At 41.8% G+C, this 23374-nt stretch overlaps 2 protein-coding genes across 3 annotated transcripts; one reads left to right on the top strand and one right to left on the bottom strand.

Moving 5' to 3' along the window:
* Positions 1 to 1902: 1902 nt before the first annotated feature.
* LOC308476604 (uncharacterized protein) lies at positions 1903 to 22020 on the bottom strand. 2 transcript variants are annotated; one of them, XR_013985988.1, is made up of 5 exons: positions 21457 to 22020; positions 17406 to 17864; positions 14171 to 14311; positions 12453 to 12517; positions 1903 to 3043 (listed from the first exon to the last, which is right to left on the bottom strand). XR_013985988.1 is itself a non-coding variant. In XM_081004341.1 (4 exons), the coding sequence occupies exons 1-4, from the start codon at positions 21521 to 21523 to the stop codon at positions 12513 to 12515; spliced, it is 672 nt and encodes a 223-aa protein (XP_080860467.1). In that variant the 5' UTR covers positions 21524 to 22019; the 3' UTR covers positions 12377 to 12512. The 2 variants fall into 2 exon arrangements, 1 of the variants encoding a protein (XP_080860467.1); XM_081004341.1 differs by lacking the exon at positions 1903 to 3043 and having other exon boundaries at positions 12377 to 12517; positions 21457 to 22019.
* Positions 4644 to 11875, top strand: LOC308476605 (phospholipase A2-like). Its single transcript, XM_081004342.1, has 4 exons — positions 4644 to 5726; positions 8619 to 8784; positions 10480 to 10586; positions 11550 to 11875. The coding sequence occupies exons 1-4, from the start codon at positions 5687 to 5689 to the stop codon at positions 11708 to 11710; spliced, it is 474 nt and encodes a 157-aa protein (XP_080860468.1). The 5' UTR covers positions 4644 to 5686; the 3' UTR covers positions 11711 to 11875.
* Positions 22021 to 23374: the final 1354 nt, after the last annotated feature.

The following is a 23374-nucleotide window of genomic DNA, read 5'->3' as shown; positions in this document are numbered from 1 at the left end:
GTCCTGGGAAGGCTGTGCTGGTGAAGAGACAGTGAAGCTTTGACAGACTGTGGTAAGGTGAGTAGCAGGAGTTATTGTGGCATGGAAAATACTGGTTTAGGTCACTTCCAGCCAGGCAACCTGCTTATTGAACATTCACCCTGATTCGTTTGCACAAGGTTTGTGTGGAGGTTACATGACGTCATTTATTTATTGAGCATTCATTGTGGTTTGTTTGTGCAGTGGTTCTACCACATCACATCAAGCAATTGTTATCTCACACTTTCTATTGCATTTTTCCATCACTTTTGTTTCAGCAAAAACGGTCAATCTTTTTTATTGTGCTAATCTAACTGTGTAACCCGAATTTTATGGAATGTGACTGATTCCCACTTGCAAAATAGCAACAACCTGGAAGCACCCTGTGTGCTGTTTATATTGAAACTCTTTGGAGTTTACTTTGTTTCAGCAGCCAAATCCTGGAAGGACAACACTCCATGAATATTCTGCTTTATTGGTAATTTGCTCTAAGAAAGAGAGCTCATTTTCTTTTGGAGATGGAGAATTTAGGGCTGAAATATTCTAATCTGGCTGCTGCTTTTTGTTTCTAAAGTGATGATAATCCAAGTACGTGTGACTAAAATATTGGAAGGGGAAGAAAAAATGTAAGTATTCGAGTCTTATATTTTTGGTAACAGGATATCTGACCCACAATTTCTTCAGCACACTTCTATAGTTAAAATGCCATTGTCTGTTTTTCCTTTATTTAGGAAAGTGGAGGAAACCACAGCGGAGATGCAAGGCAAAACTAATTCACCACATCTTGCATGGGAAATTGAGCGGTTGTATGGAGCTCTTTCTGCCACTCCATCACTCAGACTGGAACTGACTGCTCCTCGCCCTACCCAGCTTGGCATGCTCCATCCATTTCAATTGCATTTTTTCCTGGTTTTCCCTGTTCCAGCTTCCTTCTCTTCCCTGGGTTCCTCCCACACGGCAGCTCATTGCAAGCCTTTCAATCCCCTCCCCATTTCTCCTCCTTCCCTCTCTCACACACACAGACAGACAAACAAACACATGATGCACACAAACTTGCCAGAGGGATAGTCTAAAGAGCAAGAATGTGCATGAAATTAGTCTGGGGACCACGAGTTCCCATCTGCTTTCCAGGCAGAATTGTACAACACGCAGAGAGAGAGAGAGAGCGCATGACATATAACTCAATGGAGCTGTGCAACACCCCACCCCACAAACTTCTCTCAGGCATTCATAGATCCAAACAAGACTAATTTGCAGGCCAAGGCCTTGGGGAGCAGAGAGGGGCAAGCAATGGCAATTGCACTGTGTCCTTTGCACATCGAGGAAGAGGTGGGAGGGATTGCAGTTTCATTGTTGAAACCTCATGCTCATACATTCTGCTGGGCACTACTGCCCTTTGGTTTTAAGTGCTCTTGTATTTTTAAAAATCATTTTAGTGCCCAATAAAACCTCTAAAAGGCAATAGCAGATGCGGTGAACCTTTGGGCCTCCAGATGTTGCCAAATTACAACTCCCTGGCCATTGGCCATGCTTGCTGGGACTGATGTGAATAGTGATTGATTATTTGCTATAGTAGACAGCTAAATGGCTTATCCAACTAACTTAATGAAAAAAGAGATTTTGCACTTAAGAGGCATAATGGATAAATAAATTTAGTTTAGTCCTGCAATGAATAAATGAGCTGAGTTTTGTTGTGACTTCTTTGTTAATCACTGGAAACCCTTGTTAAGTAGGTAGGACACATTGGAATGTAGCAGGAGAACCAGTGGGCACTCCTGCTGCCGTGTGGTATTTGCAGGGCTTTTCCTCCAGCCGGAACTTGCCGGAACAGCATTCTGGCACCTCTCAGCTGGGCCCCAGAAGTGACCAGCCTCAGCAAAGCCCCACAAAGCACCTCCACCCCTGGAGGAGACCCTCCTGGGAGCCAGAAGGGAACATTTTCTACAGGCTCTGGAGAGGGTCTCCTCATGAACTGGAGGCTTAGTGGGGCTTTGCTGAGACTCTTCAGCCTCTCAGCTGACGCACAGAAAGCCGTGCCTCCTCTAAACAAGCCCCCAGCTGCTCAGCTCACACGAGTCAGAGAGGCATGGGTGGAAGCTTGTTAGGTTGTTCATCTGAGGCATGGAAGCCTCTCTGCACTTCAGCTAAGCAAGACCCAACGCTGCTCTGGTTCATGTGAGCTGGTGAGATGGGCGTGGGGCTGTTTGGCTGCGCAGCTGAGGCATGGAGGCCTCTCTGTGCCTCAGCTGAGAAAGCCCCAATGATGGGGGCTTGTTAAGCTGCGTGGAAGGCTCCCCTTGCCTCAGCTGAGCAGCTTAAACAAGCCTCTGGCTAATGAGGAGACTGCCCCTCACCCAGCCCAAAGAGATCTTCTTTGGGCTCTAGGGTGGGTCTTCTGAGGGAGATGCATTCTGGCACTTTTTTCTCTAGAACCGTGCTTCCCAACGTGGGGCACATGCCCCACAGGGGGGCAATTTGATTTTTAAGGGGGACAATTTGAAAATGAGGTATTAACAGCAAATGACCTTTTAGGCTTCTGTCACATGAATAGGAGTTCACTTTTTGGATTATAAGAATTATATATCACAGGGGGTCGGGGACATCAGGATTTTAGAGATGCTTAGGTGGGGCATGGCCAAAAAAAAGTTGGGAACCACTGCTCGAGAAAATAAAGCATTGGGTATATGTGGAATTTGAACTCTTCATTTTCCCACTTCTCTCTCAATACCAGATTATGGGACTATGAGTTGAGCATAAGAATTCTGGGCAATAAAGGAAGCTAAAACTGAGATGAAACTGAAATGCACAAGGTTGTGATGACAGATTTATTTTCATTATGCAGTAGGGCTATTCTGAGAGAGGCGAGGCCAGTCTGGATTTTTGTTTTTGCTCCAGGCACTGACCCTTCAACAGGGCTCATTTAACCAACGCACCATTCATAAAGTGAGAGTAAGAAGGGAGAAACCCAAAAGGGGATACAAGGGGGATGAAAGAGGAAGGACAGCAAAAGATCAAGATGGAAAACCTGGAAGAAATAATGGGAAAATGTTAGCAACCGTCTAGCTGTCACCACGTCTATAATCTTCCCCACCTCTCATCTGAATGGAAATGAGGAAAAAGCAGGTTACCACAAGGGAGCTGGCACTGGTTCCCAGAAATGTTATTTATAATAATTTTGTTCCATCTTTTCTAAAAGAAGAAGGAGAAAAATAAGATTCTGAGCAACTAGCAAAATCCCTGAAAATTTTTAAAAAATCTATATTATACAATAAAAGGCAGATAAAACTCATAAAGAGAATTAAAAATCTAAAAAAGAAGAACATGAAACAGTCCATAAAATTAAAACACAAATGCTTTTTTGACCCAGTTTTTTCACCTGCTTTTTTCACTGCTATCCAATAATTAAATCAGTTTTAATAGAAGAAATGTGAAAGCAAGGAATCCTAAACAAAATAAAAACAGTCTTGTATAAAATCAGTATAAGAACAGGCCTAAAAATAAAACAGGAAAACAGTTTATGCCCAGTTCTAAATCCACTAAAAGTTCTACAGAAATTATCTCCTGCTTAACCTCAGTGGGAGAACCTAGATAAGAGCCTCTGATGACTATCCTAAGGACTGTGCAGGTGTGTGTGAGAGAGAGTTAGGGGGCATTGGGGTTGTACTGGATTCATTAGGGTTCAAATTGCTGGAATAGCCAGGCCAGGTTCTTTATAGTGACCCCCAAAGTATGGGCCTTTAATGTAACAAAATAAGTGGCTCTCTGCCAGAGAGCAAATGGGTATGCCTCCTTCCCTCCACTGTCTGGTAATAAGAAAGCAAAAGCAGGGGTTGATGTTGTGAGCTAGAAGCTAGAGGCAATAAGCAGGCTGGGCAGCTGAGAGAAAGAGCCATGCCTGATTTCTGCTGGAATCCAAGGGTGTGGCTGGGGGAAGCAAGACCCTCTTGGGTAGGGTTACCAGACATCCCCGGTTCTGCAAATCTGTCCCTGGACAAATTCCATCCCCAGAATGTCCCCAGATTTGCAAATCTGTCCCCGGAAAACATGGCAGTGGCAGCCTCAGCAGCCCAGAGCCAGCCTGGTAGCGCAGTTGGCTCTGGCTGGCTTCAGGAGCTGCTCGCTGCTGCTGCTGCTGCCACTGCCAAAGGGGAACCAGGGATGTCCGGTGGTACAGATCTCCTGCCCCCTTCCTCCTTTGTTTTGACGGATTGGGGGAGGCTCAGGAGTCATGGGCGGACGGGCGGATGCCCAGGAGGGGCGCAAGGCACGTGATTTCTCTGCCAGGCAAGGTGCAAAACCCTTCTTTTGCACCCTGTGAAACATAAATGTGCAGAGGTTTTTTTTAAAAAACTGGGCAACAGCTGCCCGCCTATGACTCCCGAGCCTCCCCTGATCTGTCAAAACAAAGGGGGAAGGGGGCAGGAGTCACGGGCAGGCAGTACACTGTTGCCCAGTTTTTAAAAAACTCTGCACATTTATGTTTCACAGGGTGCAAAATAAGGGCTTTGCACCTTTATACAATATGCATGTGTGCTTGGGCCCAGGGTCTTTTGCCTCACCGTCCCCACTACTGACTCCTGTTGCTACTCAGCTTCAAAAAAAAAAAAAAAAAAAAAAGTGTCCCCGGATTCATTGAAAAAAATCTGGTAACCATACTCTTGGGTTGTTAATACTGTCAGTTCCTCCACTGTAGGCTCAGGTAACATATGCATGTAAATAAACCATAGTATCATCAATACACCAGTCTCTGCTGTCCCTCATTCCAAGGAAGCCGAACCCTGAGCTCAGAGATTGGGGTGGCATGCAACCATTTTGCAATGATCACGCTCTGTTGATGATCCTCAACGTCTGATTCTCAGGCATAGTAGTGTGGTGTTTATTGGTATGAAATCAATAATTTAAAGCAGCGATGGGGAACTTGTGGCCCTCAGGAGGGTCACATTCCCCTGTCCCTGGTTTAAAGTTACGATGCACCCTTAAGGCAATGAGCAGCCAAAGAAATTACAGTTAACATTTACAAGCCTACCTGAACCACTTCTAGAACGTCAATTAGTGTGTTGAAATCTCAGGAAATTGTAGGTAGAAGCTTATTGTTTCAGCTTGGCATTTGCAGTTGTTGTTGTTTTTAATTAGAAAATTCCTGCCAGTGCCTATAAACTCAAATGCTACCCAGTTATAAAAGCTGGACTGTAGCAAACACAGCAGTGAAACGACTTGGAGGGGTCAGTTGAGGATGTAAGCAAACAGCTTAGGAAAGGAGCTCCCGGCTTATTGGCTGCAGCATCTAAACCTGTCCAAGAGACATAATTCCCTCCCGACAACCCCTCCCAAAAGGAACAACGTGCAAACAGAGGCACTGAACTGTGTTTGCCAGATGTGTTCTTAGTAAGGTAAAGGTTCTTAGTGAATTGGGCCTTCCATCAGTCTCTGGACAGTGGGCACTTGAAACACAGAAGGAAGTGTCTCACCTTTAACTATATATATATATACACACACACACATATATTTAGCTCTGAGAGTAGACCGTAGAGGAGCAGCCTTGTCAGAGTGTTTATACACTCCCACTCCTTGGCTCAGTTTGACAGCAGAACTACAGGGAGACTCTCTAGACAGTCAGGCTATGCGTGTCCGAGTGAAAGGGTGGGGGTCATTCTGAGTTGACCTCCAAATGGAACTCCGGCTGGTGACACTGCTGTTGTTTCAAGCAGGTAAGTACAAAATAGATGCCAAGCAATCTAGCTGCTGACCTCATAAAAACACCTGTGCTTTTGTGCCCCCCTTAGTGCAGAGGTTTCATTACTGGGCTTTACACCATTCTTATCGACCAAAGCAAACAGCTTTTGGGCAGGTGAGTAAGCTTATCTTTTTCATATTGTCATCATCGTCCTGGAACTGGGCTTTCGGTGTCTGATTTTAATGATAACTGTGCATTGTTTGAGCATGTAAATAGTGCAGGCGAAACATGTTCCACTGTGTTTACAAGTCTGAAAGTTCATAAGTTCAAAAGTTTACAAAGTACTGTATGATAAAACTCCTTCAAATGGGTGGACTTATTTCAGTGCAGTGGGATTTGCACCAGGACATTGTTCAGGCTGTTATTAGACACTGAAAAATGCTCCAGTGGAATTAGGTCAATAGAATGGCTTGGTCTTAGGTGCTTTGGCATATTGCCAGGTGTCTTTCTCATATCTGAATGTTTGTCTTTGTTCATGCTGTAACTATCTGTTTGCTTCTTCCCTGTACTTTAAACAGCGAAATGTGAATAGCTAGTTTTTATTCATCTAAAGTCCAGGGTGGATGGGAGGAAGGAAATAAAGCTCTTTTTATAAGGCCCCACTACAGAAGCAGCACACAGCAGAACCGAAGCATGTGAGACCGTTATTGCAAGGCCTTTTACCGTAATTATTTGAGGACGCCTATATTACTGCAGCTTCATGCCTGCCAGTGTAAACTTCATCGTGCCAGGAAAGTTGAGATCATAAGATCCCACCCCAACTGCCAGGCACATTTTTGTAACTACAAGAAACTGGGCCTGCTGGGCATTTAAAAACCTGTTCAACTTTTCTTAGCAACATTGTCTTGGCTATTTGAGTCGGAAAGAACAATTTAATGAAATAGTTCATCAGGTAAAGGGCTGGTCTTAATTGTGTAAACAAATTCAGTTATTGATTGACATAGCCTCAAAAGTATACTCAGCTTGGAATTTAATTACTTTGTAGCAGGAATGAGTGAGAATTGCATTAAGTTGCATGCTCTTTCCCTTCCTGTCAGCTCTTTCAATACTGAGAAATGAAGATTGCAATTTGTGTACTTTAATACTTTGTCAATCACCTTGAACATTTATGCTGTTCTTATAGTACAATAATTTTCAGCAAGGAATTCATATATACTCCTTTCTTCTATACATACAGATTGGGAGGCTTTTCTCATTTTTTAAAAAGTTTTTTTAAAACAGACTTCTGTTAACTGCAATGTTTTATTTGTAACTAATATGTTTAGAGTGGACTCTGTGCCTTTAAAACCTGAATCACCTCACAGTTATGGCACAGACATTGCTGCTGTGGTATCTGAAGAAGTGTGCTTGCACACGAAAGCTCATACCAAGAACTAACTTAGTTGGTCTTAAAGGTGCTACTGGAAGGATTTTTTTATTTTGTTTATTGCTGCTGTTTGTTTGTGTTTCCTTTTCAAGACAGAGCTGCTGCTTACATGTTTATTAAAATTAGGCTTGAATACTGTGAAGTAGAGAAGGAATGCTACATTTTTTCAGAATGCATACTTGATAGCCAAGGAATGTATCAAAAAACAATAGGCGGTCTGTATTAAGACAGTAGTCTTCAGTTTGAGATTTTGTTTTTCGTCTTGGCAGTTGTTAAATGTCCCTGTTAAATCATCCTGAAGTAGACGATGAGGTACATTGCCACTTTCCTCAGGTTTATAGTGCAGAGACACTTGTGTTTCTGAAGCCTGTTTAAGTCTTGGATTCAGCAGAATGCTTTAACCAAAGTGCCTTTGGAGTCTAAACATTTAAAGCCTATGCAATTTCCTTAGAATTGGCTATGATGAAACACATTTTCCATTTTGCAAGAACCAAATGTGTTTATATAATACAAATATATAGATTAAAGGAAAAACTCTAAATAACGTCAAAGAAGTTCTGTAGGAAAAATGATGCTGATCCTGATAACGTTTAGACATATCTGATCCAGAATTCTGTGTGTGCATATGTAGTGTGCCCTAATACAGGCACCCGCATTCCACTTGCGTGTGACTACATTTGTGCAGGTTGCTGCAAAATAAGTAAATAGATTAGCCTTCCCTTGCACTGGGCAGTGGCCCCAATCGAGGGGAGGCTTGGGGCAGGCTAGGCAGCGGCCCCAGGCAACTTCCAAGCAGCAGCCCCAGCGGTGCTTGTGAGTCTTGTTAAGTTGTGGGTGAACATATCAGACGACACAGCGATTCTTCCAAAGCAGCTCTTTATTTGTAAGCTGGAACAGAACTGAACTGAAGAGCTCAGTCAGCCTGCTTATATAGAGCTCCAGAACCTCGTTACTGTAACAACTTTCTAAAACTATCCAATCCCTGAACGTCACTTTCAATTCTTCATTTGCATACAAACTATCCAATCACTGAACATCACTTTCGATCCTTCATTTGCATAACTATCTACAGTATCCCCCTGCTGGCCCAGGGTGAGAACTTCAGTACATAACAAGTCTCTTTCTCGTTCTCTCCTCCCTGCACGCCCCCCCTATTAAAGTGGGTTGCTCCCCACTTTACGCAAGTTCACTTATGTGCGCAGGGGCCCAAAACGTAATCCCCGCATTAGTGGGGGGACGACACCTGTACATTTAAGTGAATGGAGCTAACCTGGAATGTCTTTCTCAACTGAAATGAATGGGAATGCAAGGCAGACCCTTGGTTGCAGAAATGATGTGTGTAGAGTTGTATAACTCTTTGTGAGCAATAGTGCATTTTGAAGATATTATCAATAATACATATATTAATTCAGAACTGGGAAAGTGTAAAGATGGGAAACTAAGATTTTGAGTAATGGTTTTTTACTCAGATGAACTAAAATTTTACTTCTGCCTTTGCAGTTTGGAATAGTGTTCTTGGGAAGAACCATTCTGTACACAAAAGAGGCCTCCTTGAGTTATCTGGAGCCATAAAGTGTGGCACAAGACGATTTCCTTTGGCATATTTAGGTTATGGATGCTACTGTGGCCCAGGAGGAAGAGGATGGCCTAAGGACAAAACAGACTGGTAAGGACATCAATGACATCCCCAAGTGTCATTCTTCAATTGAATTTATCCAACCTTATTTAATACCCTTGAAATGATGGCAGGTTTAATTTGGAAGAGAAACTGTAGGAAACTATATTGTGGTTAGGGATGGGGCAGAAATTTGATCCCGTTCACATTTAAAGGTGAACCTACCAAATTCACATATTCCACAACAATACAAGAACCAAAACACAGCTATCCTTCAAAATTCACACTGCTCTGAAATTTGCAGTGCCTTTCTCCAGACAAGTAATGTGTGCAAAAAAATCCTGTATTGGGGTAAAGCATCCATAAAATGCATATGTTAGTGAAAAATAACATACAAAAATGCATTATTTTAGGGGAATTTATGCTTTGCATAAATGTGTATATTATGCAAACTTACATAGAAACATGTACATTAAGAGGGGGAAAATGCACTAAAATGATTATGAATTTTCTTGAGGACTTCAAAAATTGGGGAAAATGTGCAGAACAGAACCTGAGAATTGAAAATGAGAAACCAAATTTGACAGATTTCCCCATCCCTAATTATGGTAGCAGAAAGCAGCGACAAAATCACATAGTGCTGGTGAGTGAGTACTGAGAATAATAGGTAACATGATCAGCGCATAACAAAACCTGCCCTTTATTATGCCAGATGACATTACCATGTTGCTAAGTTGAGAGAATGCAATGAGAGAAAAGGAATGTCGTGTGTCCTCTTTTAACTTGATTTGGAACCAGTGGACTTTCACTAGAGATAAATTTGATTTAACCCTTGCTTCACTGAGAGAAGTGGTAGGTGTAATATTTGCATGCACTGCGCTCTTGTTCTTTGTTTACCAAATGAATGATTAAAGTAAAAGGTAAAGGTACCCCTGCCCGTACGGGCCAGTCTTGCCAGACTCTAGGGTTGTGCGCTCATCTCACTCTATAGGCCGGGGGCGAGCGCTGTCCGCAGACACTTCCGGGTCACGTGGCCAGCGTGACGAAGCTGCATCTGGCGAGCCAGCGCAGCACACGGAACGCCGTGTACCTTCCCGCTAGTAAGCAGTCCCTATTTATCTACTTGCACTTTGACGTGCTTTCGAACTGCTAGGTTGGCAGGCGCTGGGACCGAGCGACAGGAGCGCACCCCGCCGCGGGGATTCGAACCGCCGACCATGCGATCGGCAAGTCCTAGGCGCTGAGGTTTTACCCACAGCGCCGCCCGCGTCCCAATGAATGATTACAGAGGGATAAATACTTAATGTAAAAACTTAATGGGCTTTCCCTGAAACACTAGAAGTACTTGAAACAATATTGGAGAGTGCCTGTCTAGTTGAAGAATTTACCGTATTTTTTGCTCTATAAGACTCACTTTTCCCCTCCTAAAAAGTAAGGGGAAATGTGTGTGCGTCTTATGGAGCGAATGCAGGCTGCATAGCTAATCCAGAAGCCAGAACAGCAAGAGGGATCACTGCTTTCGCTGTGCAGCGATCCCTCTTGCTGTTCTGGCTTCTGGGATTCAGAATATTTTTTTTCTTGTTTTCCTCCTCCAAAAACTAGGTGCGTCTTATGGTCTGGTGCGTCTTATAGAGCGAAAAATATGGGACTTCTGTATTGGCACATGCCTCTTTTTAAATCTTGGATGGGCCTTGAAGAAATGCTCACAAAATATAATGGGTACAATTCAATCTCTATTGCTTAAAGGTGCTGTCATGAACATGACTGCTGTTATGGCTTCGCAGAGGAACAAGGCTGTAACCCCATAATACGTAGATATAAATGGACCTGTAATGACAATACTGTGGTATGTGGTAAGGTAACAATTTTAATTTCATTGTATTTATCCATTTTATCTTGATAAGCAATGCATGATCTAGTGTTAGGGTCTACTAAGAGTAGACTTAAATCCACTGATTTCAATTCCATAGTTTAACTACACACAGTGTGAAGAAGTACTTCCTTTTTCTGTCCTGGATCTTTCAGCATTCAGCATTCAGCATTGAGGAAGAAAAACTTATCTCTATCCATACCCTATCTCTATACACGGATTCTACCCCATGCATAATTTTATACACCACTATCATGTCACTTACTCACTCTTTTCTAGACCAAAAAGCCCCAAATGCCTCTCCCCATATGAACAACCCAGATCCTTCAATCACCATCTGAGGACCTTCTTCATGTGCCTCCTACACAAGCAGTCTGGAGCGTGGCAACACAAGAACGGGCCTTTTCTGTGGTGGCTCCCTGTTTGTGGAATGCTCTCCCCAGCGAGGCTTACATATCTTTAGGCACCAGGGAAAAACATTTCTCTATAACCAGGCCTTTGGTTGATTAACGTTCTGTGGCTTTTTTAATGTGTTTGTGTGTGGGGGGGGTTATTGGTTGGGTTTTGTTTTATTATCCATTTTGTGTTCTCATTTTGTATTTTTCTGTTGTGAACTGCCCTGGGATCTTTGGATGGACAGTATACAAATTTAATCAATAATAATAATAATAATAATAATAATAATAATAAATCTGACCATTGTGAAAACTGTCCCTATCTGCTACCTGTTATTGTAACTGCTTTCAGAAATCTGAGCCTAAACTTTAAGAATGACTTACTTATTTTGATTTATAGTTTTATTTCCTTCCTTCCTGGTCTATCACGATTCCCAAAGCAGCTGCAATGAATAACAAATGCCAATAGACATTAACAATTTGTGGCTAGTTGTTCCAGTTTGGTGCTGTTATTACATTTTAACTATCCACCTGGTTTTTCTCTTTTTCAGATACAATGTTAGACAGATGTCAAAAAATCATATGCCAATGTGACAGAGAAGCAGCCAAGTGTTGGAGATCTGCCCCTTTTAACCGACGCTATGCCTTCTGGCCAAATTTTCTGTGTGGCCATATTTACCCTGTATGCAGTTATGGGAAATGTAGGCATTAAGACTACTTTATAATGGAAACCTTCAGTTTCGTTCCACTTTAAGCTCTCTGTATTTTGTATATCATTCAACTAGACTAGCAGCTTCTGAACTGTGTATGTATCTTCAGATTTCTGTAAATGACAGATTAAACAATGACCTCTACACCTGTTGGTTGCACAGATTCATAGGCTTCTTGTTTTATCTTGTTATGGAAAACGTGCCCTACAAAAGTGTTTTTGAAATGCCATGCTATGATCTTTTAAAGAAGTGGTGCACACAGTAAGTCCGCATAACTACAGTGCATGTGCCCAAACCATCCTGGACCTCCACAGGTTCTTTGTGGTTGGTGATGCTGTGTTCCTATAAAGTGACAGTCCTATGGAACAGGAAGTGTAAGAGAGATACTCTAAGTGCAGAAAGGCACCATAAGATCCCTGAATACAGCAGAGAGCTTTTTACTGATAGAGAACAGGAGGTTCAGCCATCTTGGCCACACACTGGCTTATTGTGTCTGGAGAAGATATAATGCTCAGTGCAACCACCCCCTTTCTATGCTTTAATATAGTTTTCTTCTTTTATTTAGTAGTGAGGATGCTATTGTAAAAGGGTTGTGTGTTTTTTTTTGGAAAAGGATGCTTATCTTATGACTAAACTGTAGTCACAATTTGAGGCATATATTCTAAAAGGATGGTAAAGCCTTTTTATTATACCATTTTTAGGTAGACTATAGAAAACACTCAAACAACTGACATTTTTGCTTACATTCAGAAAACTATATAGTCGGTGGCAAATCTGGCAATTACTTTAACCATGCTGTCCAAGTTATGCTGTGGAGGAAGAAAAAAAGATTAAGTAAATAAACAATGAAGTAGAGGATATGACACAATATAATGCAACTAGGTATTTTACAACTCATTTTTCACAATATACATTTGAAGCATGTTCAAAGCACATTTTTCCTATCAAAGAATTCTGGGCACTGCCAAGGAAGCTGTGTTTCAAATGTACTTTAAAGGTATAATGTGTACGCAGCCCTGTATGATCACAAAGTTAATGTAGTAATGTGCTTGAGCTGTGCAAGCACTTCTGATTATTTGGCTCCACTGTAGGTTGGCCAAACCCTTGCCACAAATATAACATACAAGAGCAGTACAAAATTCATGTTAATCATGGTAATGTAGAATCATTTCTTGTGTTTACATTGGCCTTGTTCAGCTCTGCACCTTGAAGGGACCTTTTATGGTTGTTTTATTGGTCCTGAAAGAATTAGAATGGAGACAGCTGCAGCAACTCAATAACATCCAGATGAATTTAAACATGTGGCAAGCTTTTCAATCCAACTGTTTTGTGCTACACTTGGTTTCTTAGACAGAGAATCATGCAGTAAGTCCTTGAAGTCAGAGCCATTGTAGCAGGCTGTGTGCTGCTACCAGCTCTAACACCATCTCAAGGACTATAATCTGAAAAGCTTTCACTCAGATTACAAACACCTATTGGTTTCACTGTAGCTACCTTTCAGGTAAGTATTTTTAGGACTGCTGTCTTAATCTTCTCAGTGCAATTCAGCTTCTTCCTTGTGTATTTGTTCAATCTGCTTCAAGAACCTTGCTGTGCCTGTTTACAGAACATTCAGACTATTTCCTCTTTAAGTGGGTTTTTTGTTTTTGTGGTGTATGTGTGTGTATGTATACACACACACAGAGAGAGAGAGAGAGAGAGAGAGAGAGAAAGAGAGAATTTGGCAAAACAACCCCAAATGCTTTGAAGATCGCTGAGCATACAGATATATACAGATAGCAATTGTGGTGTTTATTTAATAAGAAAGCATAGTACTGTATGTCTATACATAAACAATAGAAGAGAGATGCAACTGCAGGTTTCCTCCATCAGCTCTTCTCAAACCCCAGCCTCACTGCTACCTTTACCTGCCAATAGCAATTCCACGAGGCTATAGTAAATGCAGGGACAGGACTGGAGGCCTCCACCACTGGCTCTGCTGACAGACCAATTCCATCAGGCTCCTCCTTCAGCTATCACCTATAAGCAGTTATTCCATCCAGAGGTAGCCAATATGGTGCCCAAGTTATTGGGCTCCCAATGGTTGAAGTCCAGCAAAATCTGGAAGGTCAACTACCTTGTATAGCAACCTTGAAGCGATCTATCATCAGCTATCTTGAAGGTATAGCAATGGGAGAAATTGTGCTGCAGAGCCTCTCCGTTGAGAGACTAGCTCCATCTGCTGAAATTTCCTCTTCTACACCATGCTTAAAGCTGCCCCCTGCCCTTTTTGCAGCTGGCCAGCCTTTCAGAAAATGAAGTTCAGAGATTTGCTTGGGTCGTTGGATATATCAGCACTGGCAATCTCTCTTAGATCTCTTTAGTTGTTATTCAGTATAAAGCTTGTTTTTCTGAAAGCATTTGGCAACAAATATGCCTTGCATCTATAATTCTGGCAAACAAGCATTTTGCTGTCACCATACCTTGGTTCGACGTTGCTTTAGCACATGGAAGGCACTTCCTCAGCTGAGGAGTTAAAACTACTATTAGAACTAACATGCCGCCAATGCCAGCTGCCACCACACCAATGATTGTTCCAATGGATTCTTCTATGCCAAACAGTCCTGAGGGGAAATGCACAGAGGCATCAGAAATCAATCGTCTTGAATATAGAGAATTGTAAGGAAAACTCAATGCACACTGGCTGGAAGAGGCTGCACTGAGAAACTGAGGGGGCAGATTTGGATCTATGTTTGCTAAACCTGTGAGAGGAACAACGAGAGACACTCTTGGGGTGTAATGTTCTGCATTACAGACTAGACTATTTTACGTACAAAATGACAAAAATATCTCCCTAGGAAAACTGAGGACATTCGCAGCCTAGGGGCCTTTTTAAAATAGAGTGAGAAAGCCTAACAAATATATATATATATATATATATATATATATATATATATATATATTACACACACACACAGCAAGAACCAATTGTGTGAATTGGAACACAGTTTGAAGAGAGTGTGACTGAGGTAGGTTGGTAGATTATGAGTAACGAACTCCACCACTATTTAACATTCATATTGTGCTAATACTAAGCCCTGTTTCTATACAAATAATGTAGAATGTAAGCTGTCCCCATTCCAGGGACTTTACAATCTACATTAAACTGACAAAACAAGCATAAGACAATTATTCCTGTTAAGAATTTATAAATATTAGGCCTGTTACATTTCTCTGGCAGCAAACTCTGCTCTACAGAAGATCTCCAGCCTGGCTTTGGTCTTATGGTCTGTGCCTTCCCATGTTTTCCTAGCAAGGTAACACAAGTACTACCAAGGTTTGTACTGGGAGTGGAGATGAGTCAGTTGGAATTGCCATTTAAGTTTTGTAAGTAAAGTCTTTTAAAACTTATTTAACAATGTGGCCTGTTCATTACAAGAGGGGTAGAAATGAGGAGCGCTGTATGCAAATAAATGAGATATGAAAAGAGTTTAATAGCCTATATCCCATGCTATACTGCTGCTTGACTTTTGTGAGTTTAAACTCTGCTGCTGGGGGCTCTCTCCTGCTGCAAAGTGTGTTAAGCCCCAGATTTTGTATTTAGGAGCCCAGCTGATCCTTTTACTAATTACCCTCATGTGGGTCAGTGATCTACTTTCCACTGACATAATTATGACCACATGACCTGTGTGCTTGCTCATCCGCTGTCTTCTGAATTGAACTTGGGATTTGATGGTTTTAATTTTATAAATTGCTGTATTGCATATTTTAATTAGAGGTGTTTTAATGTTATTGTGTATTTTAATTAGGGATTGGTTTTCACAGTTGTAAACTGTTTTGGCATATTAAGAGCACATAAACAAACAAAACATGTAAGTTGATACAGTGGTACCTCGGCTTAAGTACGTAATTCGTTCTGGAGGTCCGTTCTTAACCTGAAACTGTTCTTAACCTGAAGCACCACTTTAGTTAATGGGGCCTCCCGCTGCCGCCGCGCCGCCAGAGCACAATTTCTGTTCTCATCCTAAAGCAAAGTTCTTAACACGAGGTACTATGTCTGGATTAGCGGAGCCTGTAACCTGAAGCATATGTAACCTGAAGTGTATGTAACCCGAGGTACCACTGTACTCAAATAATTAGAGAAGTCAGAAGCATGTCACTGGTCATACATTAATCACACAACGATGTGCATATCAACGCATCTACATGTATAAAACACTATTATGGCACTTTAACAATCATGGCTTCCCTGCAGTGAATCCTGGGAACTGTGGTTTGTTCAGAGTGCCAAGAGTGTTAGGAGACCCCTATTCCCTTCACAGAGCTAGAATTGTCACAACAGGTTAACAATCAATCCTTCTTCCCAGGGAACTCTGGGAGCTGTAGTTCTGTGAGGGGAACTCTTAGCACCCTTAACAAATGACATTTATCAGAATAGTTTGGGAGAAGTTATAACTGTTTAAAGTGGCATAATAGTGCTTTTACTATATGGTGGGGATGTGGCCTTATATGCACATTATACCACAGACTTAAACTAGTTTCATCATCATATCCTCTCCCTAGGTGTTTGGAGAATACAGTGGTACCTCAGGTTACATACGTTTCACGTTACATATGCTTCAGGTTACATACGCTTCAGGTTACAGACTCCGCTAATCCAAAAATATTACCTCAGGTTAAGAACTTTGCTTCAGGATGAGAACAGAAATCGTGCTCTGGCAGCACAGCAGCAGCAGAAGGCCGCATTAGTTAAAGTGGTGCTTCAGGTTAAGAACAGTTTCAGGTTAAGAACGGACCTCCAGAACGAATTAAGTACTTAACCCAAGGTACCACTGTAACGCTTTCGACAGGACTGAGCACCCTCATCGAGCCACAGAGCTCCCAGGATTCTTTCTAGGAAGCCATGCAATATAAAACTACAGCGTAGATATGCCCTATGGCTTGGCCATGCATCTGTCAATTTTTTTTGATGAGCAGCATGACGCATCATGCTTTATTAATTCATGACAGTGGAGGCTAGTCCATTAGGGTGAAGGGTGCACTGCCCCCTTTAAACTCAGTCACCCGCCACTCAATCTATTTTGTTTACTGCTGTTATTGAGGCTCCATCTGCACTATATGTTTAAGGCAGTATAATACCACTTTAAACAGCCATGGCTTCCCCCCAAAGAATCCTGAGAACTGTAGTTTGTTAAGAATACAGACAGTTGTTAGGAGGCCCCCCTATTCCCCTTAGAAAGCTACGATTCTCAGAGCTCCCTGTGAAGAGTGATTCGTTGATAAACCTCCCTGATAATAGTAGCTCTGTGGGGGAACAGGGGTCTCCTAACAACTCACAGCTCCCTCAACGCTCCTCAGGAGTCTGGTGAGACTAGAGCATGGGTAGGCAAACTAAGGCCCGGGGGCCGGATCCAGCCCAATTGCCTTCTAAATCCGGCCAGTGGACAGTCCGGGAATTAGTATGTTTTTACATGAGTAGAATGTGTGCTTTTATTTAAAATGCATCTCTGGGTTATTTGTGGGGCATAGGAATTCGTTCATCCCCCCCCCCCCAAAATATAGTCCAGCCCCCCACAAGGTCTGAGGGACGGTGGAAACGTTGAAAACGTTTGCTAACCCCTGGACTAGAGGACAGTCATGATTGTTTAAAGTGGTAGGATAGCGTATAGTGCATATTGGGGCTAATTTAGAAAAGAAATGAACAAAACATAAGATTACCCAGCGCTCTGCGGATCCTGAGCTTTGTGCCACCTCCTGTCACCACATCTCCATTGGAAAGGGTCACCTGGCAGAAATAAGTGCCATGGTCGCTGGTTGTCACATTTAAGATAGTCAAAGATGCATCGCCTTCAGATAAATTCCCTGTCAGGAATGCTCTGGTATAGTTTGCCAATACAGTGATGTTGTTCTCCATTAGGTCCCTTGACCCTTTTTCATCCTCCTTGTACCATTTCACTGTTAGGTTATTCAAAGATGAGCCATGGGAACTTCGGAACCGGCATCCAAGGGTCACCGTTTCACCCTCTTTGGCTTTCTCTCTGCTTGGACTCTGGGACACAGATGGAGACACAAGACTCATTCCATGTGTGTGAAACACTGTCGTGGGGGAAGCGGCAGGTGAATGGGTTGAGATAGCTCTGTTCTCCTTGGCTGCATTTCCAACGCCAGCATAAACAGCTGCAAAAGAAGAGAGAAAGACGAATGTTCTTGGTGAGACTTACAGAAGGTAGTGATTATTTAGGGGATGTGCGGGATTCTGTGCGTGGGCGAACTGGGTTGTGTGGGGTTTAAAGGACTGGAAGTTCTGGCTTCATAGCAGATTATAGAAAGGGAGAGAGAATAGGTAATAAATAAAAGGGTGGGTATGTACTGATTTACTTTTTGAGTCTGCTGACAAGAGATGCATTTTCAGTTGTTTCAACCATAATTCTGAATACAGGTGGTATACATTTTTGTACTAGTGCAGGGATAAGCATTAGTGCAAAAGGATTTCCCAACAATAGCTGTCAACTTTTCCCTTTTCTTGCGAGGAATCCTATTCGGAATAAGGGAATTTCCCTTTTAAAAAGGGAAACGTTGACAGCTATGTTCCCAACTGCCCCTCCCGCTCCCATGGGTGCCCCCCCCATCTACTCTGGAGGTTTAGAAGTCCCTCATTTCACTCCAAGATGGACTTTGATTGGCCCAGGAATTGTAGAGTGGGAAGGGACCCCAAAGGTAAACAGCTATGGGGCCCTTCTAACACACACCCAATGCGTGGAGAGCTGGGCACATTGGCAGCTAGCCTACATGGACCCACAATCCCCACATTCATTATTTCAATGTTGGAGGTGGGGTTGTTAGAGCACTCCGCCCCCCCAACTCTGTTTCCCCCCCCCCTCAACATGCATGAATTTTAAAAATGATAAATAAGCAGAACCAAACCATGTTGTCCGTGAAATGTGTTTATGCACCATAACTCCTTCATATATGGAAACATATACATTACTGCATTTGACTAAAGCTTTTAAAAGATCACAGATATCTAGCAAATCCATTTTAATTTCATGACCTTTGCTGAGGGGCTCAACTGTTTACAAAATCCTTTGCCCTGAAAGAGATCATTGTCATCCAGCCATCTTTGGTAGCCTGTGAAGCCAAGTGGAGAGAGAGTAACAGGTGCACTTCAAGAGAGGCTGGACCAAACAATATAGAAAGGAAGAATAAAGACTCGGTAAATACAACAAGGGTTTTTGCTATGGCAACTTGAGCCTGTGAATCACTGTCATGTGCCTAGACTGACTATCTTAGCTTCAACATCCCACAGTTAAAAGGAAGACCTATGCATAAGAATAATTAAACTGGTTCACTTTAAAAAAATGCCCTTAGAATGATCATTTGAACTATCCTTATAATTTAGGTATAATTTCATTCCCTGCTTTATTTTCACAACAATTTTATGTGGTACATCATAATTATCCTTATTTTGCAGATGGTGAACCGAGGCTAAGATATTATAAATTGGCAAAAGTCAACGTTTTTCTTGTTATTGTTTTCTTTTATTGTCCTGGTACCAGATATGCAGCAACATCAAAACACAGGGCTTATATATTTGCAGTTGCCAAGCCCTTCTATAGATTCTGGATTTTTATTTTGTAATTTATTTCATAAAATGTATATACTGATTGATTGTTAAAAACAACAAAGCAGTTTAGAAAAATAATACAATGAGGTTATCAGTAATTAAAAAACCCAGTTAAAAACAACTAAATACATTTTTAAAAATTAAAATAAACAATAAAACCTAGATTAAAACACATGTCAACAAGCTACATATCTGGATAGACTTCCCTAAACAAAAATGTATTTAGCAGGTGCAGAACAGAGGACAGTGAAGGCACTTGCCTAATGTCAATAGGCAGGGAGTTCCAAAGTTTGGGTGCTGCTACACTAAAAGATAGAGCCCCCCCCAAATGTAAAATAAGTATTATGTAGCGCTAGTAACTGCACCATAGATCAAATTTATATAATAAGATTTTTTTTTACTTACAGAATTGCCTTTCTGTTTCGATTTAGCACTGAAGATTGGGTTTCCCTTGCGGGAAGTGGCAGGGCAAATTGAGGTGTGGATAAGCTCATGGCTTGGTGGGGATTCAAATCCTGATTTCCCAGGTCTTTGTCCGATACTCTAACCACTACACCACACTGGCTCTTAATAGTACAACCAGCTTGATTTATCTGCCACCTTCAAATATCAAACCTGAAGTGTGTGTGTTTCAAGCTTTGCTGGAAGCCAAAGATTCCCATCTTTGGTTCAATTACCAGCTCATTCCCTGGGCTTCACTGTGAAGGTTGCCATGGAGGACTTGCTCTTAACATTGCAAAAGGTTATTAGTTCACTTGTATTTATTTATATTGTCCTCCCGTAATACAAGCACACAGGAGTGTGCCTGTGTGCATCTGTGCAATGTTGGAAGGCAGGGTGTTGCTGGCATCCTGACATCTTTTTGTTTTCTAGATGGGAGCGTCATACACAGAATTTGGACAGTTCTTTGAAATCAATATGTGAAACCCAGCCCACCACCATCAGCATCATCACTTCATCTTGGCATTTGCCTTAGGGATGGCTGTTGTTCAGAGACAGTAGAAACCACAGCTGGCTGTAATTGTCCCTCCAGCTTCTAGTTGCAACAACCCTATCAGTCCTATTTCTCCCTCTTTTGCCTGCCCACTTATCCATGCCTATAGTTGCACAGCTTTTATTGCCTCCTGAGGTCACACACAAAGCTTTGGCCCGGTTGTACATTCCCCTTGGTTTCTGTTTCCTTCAACGCCATTGTGTCCTCAAGCCTCCATTTTTTTCACGCCACTGTTTACTTTATCCTACTTTCCAGGATTTACTAAAGACAGGCATTTGGCACCCTCAACCTATAACAGTATCAATATTCACTCCACTACACATGCGTTAGACACAAAGGAGCCTTATTCTCTTTGGACGTGGTCAGCCTAGGGTTGTATATCCAGGCAATAAACACATTACAATACTGTGTCCTCCTTAACTGATTTTGTGACAAATGTTTATGCATAACCTCGCAAGATCTCTTCAAATTGCAGGATGAGGGAGGACATAGAAAAAGTGTATTTATAGCAGCTCTCTCATTAGGGTTTGCAGTCAGTACATCACAACAAGAAGAGACATAAAGTCCTAATGATACAAAACCTGAGGACAAATTTGCCCAGCTAAACCCCTTCTCTAAAACTCCCACATTCTGTCTTTAAGTAAAAAGGCAACATAATTATAGCTGCTTGTTGAGAAGCAGAAATGGGGGGGTTGACTTCAGATGTAAAAAGTTTAGCACAGAAGCAACTTCTCTGCCTTTAGGATATATTTTTTAATGGAAAACTGTGTGCCCCCCTTTTGTTTAAAAATCACCTTATAAAACCAAACTTCATAAATTATAGAACCATAGACGTAACAGAATGTGAAAGACTAAAGACTGTCTATCATAATTACAGATGCATACGCTTCAGCCACCTTTTACAAAATAGCCTATAGACCAATAAGATACAGCCCAGATCACAACCTACTCAGACTGACTCTATGGATGTTACTCAAATCTATGTTCCATTGTGTTGAGTGGAGCTTACTTGCATCCCAGACAAGTAAGCGTGCATAGGATTGCACCCTTAGTTTGCCACAAGCAACTATAAGAAGAAACCACAGATCCCCTCTCCCTGCTCCAATCTCCTAAAAATGAAGGTACTGTAGTTCATTAGCTCAGTTACTTACCCAAACAGATAGAAATCAGAAGACGGGGCACTGCCCAGCTGTAGGATTTCAAATTCTGCTTGATCATAGCTGACAATGTATTCTCTTTGGTTTTGCCTTTGGCTCCAAACGTATGGGCAAAAGAAAAAAGATGTGCCTCTCTGCCTTTGTGTTGCAACAGAATAGGAATTCACATTCTGCCCAGTAAATGTCACACTTACTAAGGTTACCACAGCTTTGACATCACAGCTCTCTGTCTGCTGCCTAGAGGGCTGCCACTTTTGGTCTTCCTACAGTTATTTCATTGGGAAGCTGCTCTAATCTTTGTGAGGGAAGCTGCAGAGAGGGTACTGGATAGGGAGGAAATTTTAAGAAGTGCCTTGGCTAAACAACCCAGAATTTGCACTTGACGATCAGGTTTTAGAATGACCTTCCTAAGATCCTTTGCCTCACAAATCCCCCATGAAAACAGCCAGCACTAATAAAATTGCTTGTGGCCCTAGTTATTCAGCAAGAATTGTGAAGAATCTTCCCCTGAAATGACACCAAATATGTTTTGAATGTCATTCATATTATCTGGATATATTAATATGTTGTGACTTTTGGTAAGCTTTTGTGTATTTTGTAAACCCCTCTAGTTTGGAAGGGAAAGTGAACAACAGTTATTTTTAATAAATACATTCTACTCCTCTTGTGCAACTTTTTTCCCAGTTACTGATAAAACAGATTGTTGATTCTCCATGACTAATTTAACTACATTTAACTTAATTGCCACTGGGGTTTTTGAAAACTGCCCAAACAAACTTGTGTGTTGTCAGGGAATAAGAATAAATAGTCTCATGACCCATGGGAATAGTTGGACTTAACTGTGCCATGCCTAGAGTCTGTTTTCAATTTCATGGCTTAGCCCTGGGAAATGTAATGTAAAAATGTAAAAAGGGTATGTAGTCCAACATCTGGGGTGTCACAGATCTCTTGTCCCTAGCAATGTCCCATGCCCCTAGCAATGTAATATCTGTAGTGAAAAAGTCTAGGCTTTTTCCCCTTAAAAAATAATGTCAAAAATTAGGGGGTTTCATATACACAGATACATCTCCCTCCATCTTCTTAAATCTGAATCCCCCAAAATAGGGGATGTCCTATACATGGGGGCATCTTGTAGATGGAAAAATACGGTATGTTTTTCTGCCCTTCCCTGTGCTCAGAGACCAGTTATCTCATTTGATGAGTTGTTTCTTGTATTGTTGATAACAAGGGTGAGAAATTCAGCAGATTTAACATATGCACAGGTAATTGAGTTTGGTCGTTTACCTGCACTGTCATCCTAAATCTTTTCAGCCTACTTTTACCAACAGAAGCTAAAAAGGCACATGTGACGATATAGATATTGCATTACAGGGCTTGTTTTCAGCCAGAACTCACCAGAACTCAGTTCTGGCACCTCTCAGGTGGGCACCATTGCCATTATAAGAGAACAAGGGAGACATTCATGGTGAATTCTGGCACATCTTTGTCTAGAAAGCTGGCTTTGCATATCTAGTGTAAGAGGTCAGGCCCAAGCAGAAGGCAGGAGGGCTGGAAAATAGCGAAAGGAAAGGAGACCTGTTGTACATAGTTCTTCTTACCTGATCTTTATTAAACAAAGAATGTTACAAAAGCCATTGAAATGTATTTTTCATCTTCTCTGCTTTGTCTCCTGCATTCTCAATAACATGAAACGGAGATCTAAGCAACTATGTGTTCAATATTTTAGTTTTGATTCAATAAGACTCATGCTAGCATAGAAGGGATCTATTGTCATGGCAACAGGGCAGATTACCACCATTAAATATAATTGCTTTCATCCATGTACCAGCTGATGATCTAAACAAACAAACAATTTAAAGCAGCCTTCTCAGACCTGGTGGTTTCCATATCCCATTATCCCTAGCTAGTGTGG

Source organism: Podarcis pityusensis (genome assembly GCF_964106645.2).
Source record: "Podarcis pityusensis genome assembly, chromosome: 4".
In the NCBI taxonomy this organism is placed as follows: Eukaryota; Metazoa; Chordata; class Lepidosauria; order Squamata; family Lacertidae; genus Podarcis; species Podarcis pityusensis.
The sequence above is the reverse complement of the archived record's forward strand: the minus strand, read 5'-3'. Positions and strand labels throughout refer to the sequence as shown.

What these genes read in the sequence shown, in the direction of transcription:
- LOC308476605 (XM_081004342.1), top strand. Translation starts at nt 5,687, where the DNA reads ATGGAACTCCGGCTGGTGACACTGCTGTTGTTTCAAGCAG. An exon ending in ACTGCTGTTGTTTCAAGCAG is followed by an intron (nt 5,727 to 8,618) that starts GTAAGTACAAAA and finishes CTGCCTTTGCAG; the next exon opens with TTTGGAATAGTGTTCTTGGG. An exon ending in CCTAAGGACAAAACAGACTG is followed by an intron (nt 8,785 to 10,479) that starts GTAAGGACATCA and finishes TATTGCTTAAAG; the next exon opens with GTGCTGTCATGAACATGACT.
- LOC308476604 (XM_081004341.1), bottom strand. Translation starts at nt 21,523, where the DNA reads ATGATCAAGCAGAATTTGAAATCCTACAGCTGGGCAGTGCCCCGTCTT. An exon ending in TCTGATTTCTATCTGTTTGG is followed by an intron (nt 17,865 to 21,456) that starts GTAAGTAACTGA and finishes CTTCTTTTGCAG; the next exon opens with CTGTTTATGCTGGCGTTGGA. An exon ending in CAGGATCCGCAGAGCGCTGG is followed by an intron (nt 14,312 to 17,405) that starts GTAATCTTATGT and finishes ATTTCCCCTCAG; the next exon opens with GACTGTTTGGCATAGAAGAA.